The sequence below is a fragment of the Chiloscyllium plagiosum genome, chromosome 29, assembly GCF_004010195.1.
Source record: "Chiloscyllium plagiosum isolate BGI_BamShark_2017 chromosome 29, ASM401019v2, whole genome shotgun sequence".
Lineage (NCBI taxonomy): Eukaryota > Metazoa > Chordata > Chondrichthyes > Orectolobiformes > Hemiscylliidae > Chiloscyllium > Chiloscyllium plagiosum.
This window is the reverse complement of record NC_057738.1, coordinates 35,531,294-35,537,488: the sequence shown is the minus strand read 5'-3', so window position 1 is coordinate 35,537,488 and position 6,195 is coordinate 35,531,294. Positions and strand designations below refer to the sequence as shown.

At 46.9% G+C, this 6,195-nt stretch overlaps 1 protein-coding gene across 1 annotated transcript in view; it reads right to left on the bottom strand.

Annotated features, from left to right (window-relative positions):
• Window positions 1-3,121: 3,121 nt before the first annotated feature.
• The window catches only part of acad11 (acyl-CoA dehydrogenase family, member 11), a 140,158-nt gene continuing 137,084 nt past the window's right edge, over window positions 3,122-6,195 (bottom strand). Inside the window, exon 16 of the mRNA XM_043719516.1 lies at window positions 3,122-5,013. Coding sequence (XP_043575451.1) covers window positions 4,899-5,013 — 115 coding nt within the window. The 3' untranslated portion in view covers window positions 3,122-4,898. The remainder of the gene's footprint in view (window positions 5,014-6,195) is intronic.

The following is a 6,195-nucleotide window of genomic DNA, read 5'->3' as shown; positions in this document are numbered from 1 at the left end:
ATGAAACAATCTTCAGTTGCTGCACAAATCCCTCTGCTTCCCTGTTGTCCTTCAGGGAAGGAAATCCACCGTCCTTATCCAGCCGGACCTACGTATTTCTCCAAATCCACAACAATTTGATTGTCTCTTAATGACCCTCTGAAACAGCCCCAGTAAGCTACTTAATTCAGGGGCAATCAGGGATAGGCCATAAATGTTAGCCTTGCCGGTGACAGTACACATTAAAAATTCACTCAGTTTAGACAGGTGCACACATGAAGATGTTACCACTATCGTCGAACTAGACATTGTGAGCAAAGAGGTCAGTGCATTCCTGGGTCGATGTTTTCTCTCTCCATGATAGAACGAGATGAAGGATATCTCAAAGATGAACCACTCCTCTCTAACCCACCTGCAGTGTCCTCCCAATATTATTGGCTTTACTTCAGATCCTAAGATTCTTTTTGTTCTTCATTCTTTTGACATTGTAAAGTGATTATTATAAAATGTTTGGTATGAACTGGCCACAAGCCACTAATTAGCCCAAACTTCTCATTATTGTACAGTTTCTCATTCATTTGAACGCAACTCTGGTATTCTGTTCGCAGCACCGGTCATGAAAACACTTTCGAAGTTAATTTCCTGTTAATCGTACCAGAACGTTGTCTCTCCATCAGTGTTTTTCTTTTCCAATTATCAGCCTCAACCTCTGCCTCAAAATATCTGCAGAATTAGTTGATCAAGATGCCGAGCATGAAGGATTAAAGTAAGCATAATTCAGTACAGCCTCGGTACAGATGTTTACTGTCCTGCTCTTACAATGTCTTACAAATTCAGCATCTTTTTAACAACAGGAATTATATTTCATTACAAATTGTGAGCATTATGATTTATTGAGATTCCAGATTTCTAAAAATTTAGAAACTGGAGAATTCACATTTGAATGATGAATTTATGTTCAGGTCAGGATGGGTAATGCAGGTAATTCAGTTTTACAAGAAACTACATCTAACTGAGCTATCACTGTGTTCCATCGACAAGATGCACTGCGGCAACTCACTCAGGCTCCATTGGCCAGCACCTTCTAAACCCACAACCACCACCCACTAGAAAGACATGGACACCACCACCTGGCAAGTTCCACTCCAGGTCACTCACTATCCTGACTTGGAAATATGGCACTGTTCCCTCACTCTCTCTGGGTCAAGGGGAGAGATTGAGCCGAGTGTGTGGGGAGAGAGATTGAGCCCAGTGTGGGGGGAGAGAGAGAGAGATTGAGCCCAGTGCGGGGGGAGAGAGATTGAGCCCAGTGTCGGGGGGAGAGAGAGAGATTGAGCCCAGTGTGGGGGTTGAGAGAGATTGAGCCCAGTGTGGGGGGAGAGAGAGAGATTGAGCCCTGTGTGGGGGGAGAGAGAGATCGAGCACAGTGTGGGGAGACAGAGAGAGATTGAGCCCAGTGAGGGGGAGAGAGATTGAGCCCTGTGTGGGGGGAGAGAGATTGAGCCCAGTGTGGGGAGAGAGAGATTGAGCCCAGTGCGGGGGGAGAGAGAGATTGAGCCCAGTGTGGGGAGAGAGAGAGAGATTGAGCCCTGTGCGGGGGTAGAGAGAGATTAAGCCCAGTACAGGGGGAGAGAGAGGTCGAGCCCAGTGCGTGGGGAGAGAGAAATCGAGCCCAGTCTGGGGAGAGAGAGAGAGATTGAGCCCAGTGCGGGGGGAGAGAGAGATTGAGCCCAGTGTGGGGAGAGAGAGAGAGAGATTGAGCCCTGTGCGGGGGTAGAGAGAGATTAAGCCCAGTACAGGGGAAGAGAGAGGTCGAGCCCAGTGCGTGGGGAGAGAGAAATCGAGCCCAGTCTGGGGAGAGAGAGAGAGAGATTGAGCCCAGTTCAGGGGACGGGAGAGAGATTAAGCCCAGTGTGGGGGGGGGGGAAGAGATTGAGCCCAGTGCATGGGGAGAGAGAGATTGAGCCCAGTGCGGAGGGAGAGATTGAGCCCAGCGCGTGGGGAGAGAGAGAGATTGAGCTCAGTGTCGTGGGAGAGAGATTGAGCCCAGTGTGGGGGGAGAGAGATTGATCCCAGTGCTGCGGGGAGAGAGATTGAGCCCAGTGCGGGGGGAGAGAGATTGATCCCAGTGCAGCGGGGAGAGAGAGATTGTGTCCAGTGTGGGGGGTGAAAGAGAGAGATTGAGCCCAGTGGGTGGGGAGAGAGAGATTGAGCCCAATGTTGGGGAAGAGAGAGATCGAGCCCAGTGCGGGGGGACAGAGAGATTGAGCCCAGTGCGGGGGGAGAGATTGAACCCAGTGCAGGGGAGAGAGAGAGATTGTGTCCAGTGTGGAGGGTGAAAGAGAGAGATTGAACCCAGTGCAGGGGAGAGAGATTGAGCCCAGCACGTGGGGAGAGGGAGATTGAGCGCAGTGTGGGGAGAGAGAGAGAGATTGAACCCAGTGTCGGGGAGAGAGAGAGAGATTGAGCCCAGTTCGGGGAGAGAGAGAGAGAGATTGAGCCCAGTGGGGGGGAGAGAGATCGAGCTCAGTGGCGGGGGGAAGAGAGAGATTGAGCCCAGTGTGGGGGGAGAGAGAGAGATTGAGCCCAGTGTGGGGGAGAGAGAGATTGAGCCCAGTGTGTGGGGTGGAGCAAGAGATTGAGCCTAGTGCAGAGGAAGAGAGAGATTGCGCCCAATGCGAAGGGAGAGAGAGATCCAGCCCAGTGTGGGGGGAGAGAGATTGAGCCCAGTGCGAGGGGAGAGAGAGATTGAGCTGGAAATGTGTTGCTGGAAAAGTGCAGCAGGTCAGGCAGCATCCAGGGAACAGGAGAATCGACGTTTCGGGCATAAACCCTTCTTCAGGAGGGCTTATGCCCTGAAGAAGGGCTTATGCCCGAAACGTCGATTCTCCTGTTCCCTGGATGCTGCCTGACCTGCTGCGCTTTTCCAGCAACACATTTCCAGCTCTGATCTCCAGCATCTGCAGACCTCACTTTCTCCCGAGAGAGAGATTGAGCCCAGTGTGTGGGGGGCAAGGGGGATGGAGGCCTAATGGGGAAGGTTGGAGTGATTACAGACCCCTGGCTAACAAAGGACTTTATTTCAGAACTTTTAACTTCATTTCTTATTTACTACTTTATTCTGACAAGGACTGTAATGTTGAACTTTTAAATTATTTCTTTATTTTTCTTCTTTTTACGACGATTTAACACCCAAGGAGCTTGTTCCTAAGATGTGAATGGCATTTCACCGTACTCCTATATTGTCTACTCAAGTACACGTTACAATAAAACCTCACTCTAATTCCAATTCTAACAGCACAATGGGTGTGTGTACACCCCAAGGAAGCAGTGGTTCAACAAGGTAGCTCACCACCACCTTCTCTGATGCAATTAATAATGGACAATAAATGTTAGTCCAGTCAAAAACACCCTCATTCCCCTGAACGCACATCAAAAAGCAATGAGAACACTTTGAGATGCGTTTGCGTTTATAAAGGGCCTTTTCTCATATATTCAAGATATCCCAAAGCACTCTGAAACCAATCAATTACTTTCAGAAAAGCTGTCAACATTCTTTGGTAAATAAATGTGGCAGCCGACCTGTGAAAACATTAACAAGTCATGTCATATCAAACGACCAGTTACATCCTTGGAGCCGCATGTTAGAGGAGCATATTAGATTGAATTTGGCATCAAGTCAATTGATTTCCCCTGCTCTCTCGGAAGTAATTAACAGAAGAAAAATGTTTTTTGAAACATTTGCTAAAATATGGCAGATTAGTGTCCATAATTTTGCATAAGTGAGATTTATTATCATTGTATTAGCTCCTGCACTGGCAACATCTCAATTATTTTCCTCATTTTCAAACGCTCTTCATCTTTGCAATCTACTCCCAGCTCTATCACCTCTCAAAAGTCTCGGTGGCTTGCCCAATTCTGGGCCTTATTTACATTCCCAATTTTGATCCATCTGCCACAGCCTTTCATATAGTCAGCTGTCTAGGCCCTAAGTCCTGGAACTACCCCAGAGAACCTCTCCCCTGCTCTCTCTCATTTCCTTTCAGACACTGTTTCAGATCAATCTGATGGACCACAATTCCGACCATCCAGCCTCATATGTCTTCACGAGGCTGGGCATCCTCAATTTTTGGATGAATGTCTGATGAAGTCCCTTTGGATGCTCCAGTACATTAAAGCTAGTGCTTCCGAGTAAACCTGTTGGACTATAACCTGGTGTTGCGTGATTTTTAACTCAGTACATTAAAGGCACTCAAGTTGTTGTTAATACATTCGAACACGCCAGGTTCTATGCAGTGGGAAGAGTGCTCTGGCGGAATCTGTCCTCGATAACTGCTTCAAACTGATTAATGTACAGGATAAATAAAGAAACCGAGGAGCAGCAGCAGAATAGGCCAGGGAATATGGGATTTCATTACTTCCCCTGCATTGTCACAGTTTACTGACAGTAATTATATTATGCAAATCTACAACATGCTTTTGATCATTTTATTACTGCATTATGCCAACAGTTTTGCTTCCTCTGACACATTTGTTCCCCACCAATATACGCTCCAAACACAAAGAAATAAATCACTTCTGCGTGAATGGTTGTTTTTCCAAATTATAACACAGCGGTGCTAGGAGAGCAGAAACACAGATGTAATTGGTGTACAGATGCTGAATTAATATGTTAGGTGGTTCATTGTCCAACGTGTAATATTTCCGGTAATTGATACTTCAATCAATCATTGCATTGGAAAACAGGAGACCAACGTTATGTTATCTCTGTCAGCTGCTGGCCTGGCAGCTCTTGCATTCTGAGCTTAAAAATGTGTTGCTGGAAAAGCGCAGCAGGTCAGGCAGCATCAAAGGAACAGGAGAATCGACGTTTCGGGCATAAGCCCTTCTTCAGGATGCTCTTGCATTCTGACAATTACTTATAGTTTCGCCAGGGAGTTTTTAAGCTGCTCCCTCAGCTCCAGTTTTGCTATCGCAGAGAGGTGCACTTCATCTGGCCCGTCAGCTATACGCAGGCTGCGTACCATTGAATACCTGAAAGACATCAGAACTTGATGTAGTCTGATAGATGCCCAAGTATCACTGGATTCAAAACTGCACTGAATTTCAATGGGTCAGCATCAAGCCAGTCTAAGAATAAAGGTAAAAATCACACAACACCAGATAGTCACCTGATGAAGGAGCGTCGCTCCAAAAGCTAGTGTGCTTCCAATTAAATCTGTTGGACTATAACCTGGTGTTGTGTGATTTTTAACTTTGTACACCCCAGTCCAACACCGGCATCTCCAAACCATAAGAATAAAGGGTAAGCCTTTCAGGACTGAGATGAGAAGGATTTCCCCCACTGTGTGGGCATAAAAACACCACGAGGTACATACAGCTTGCAATGAACCTGGCAGTCTGCTCTGTTCTAGAGATGGATGTATGTAGGGCACACCCCAAGGGGTTCACGTAGTGTGTCTACACTTTCACACACCACACATAGCTGTCTGAGAGTGGACACATCGCCCATCCTGCCCCCTATACTGGCAATCATCACAGCTCCCCAAGAAGTGTGGAAGTGAGAGATGTATCTCAGAGATACTGAGCTTACCCTTATCCAGGGAGAAAATATCAAAGAATAATGCCCTAAGGAATCACAATATCACTTTCCAGTTTGAAGAGATAAGAGGATATGAAGACAAGGTGGTCAGATGGAGTTAGGGTTCACATCAGCTGTCTCTGAGAAAGGTTATTCTTGCGTTGCTATCTCTAGGATATGTTGGGAAAAGGCCCTATATGCTTCTGTCAGAGGCAGCAATGATGTTGTGTTCTCATTCATTCAGAGCACATACTCCTGAAACTTTCACAAGTCTGTTTTAGACTGGAACTATGGAATGGAATAATGGGCAAAACTCCAAATGACCAGGAATCTCCCCCTCTCTCACTGCCTGCCATTTGCATGGGTTGGAAGGATTTACAGGTTGATCTTCAACCTGTCTGACCACGTTACAAACACAACTTCCTTATCCATCAATTCCTGGAGTGGGACTCAAACTTAGAACTGCTAGCTCAGAGACAGGGATACTACCTGCTGCACAATATGACCTCCAGCAGAAAAACAGGCAGATATTATGCATGACATCCTGGTGCATTGGAGGCCTGGTTATTGGTAGGCCTGGAATTTGGGGGGTCTGGTTTTTGGGTTCATGGATATTGTGGGGCCTGGTTATGGGG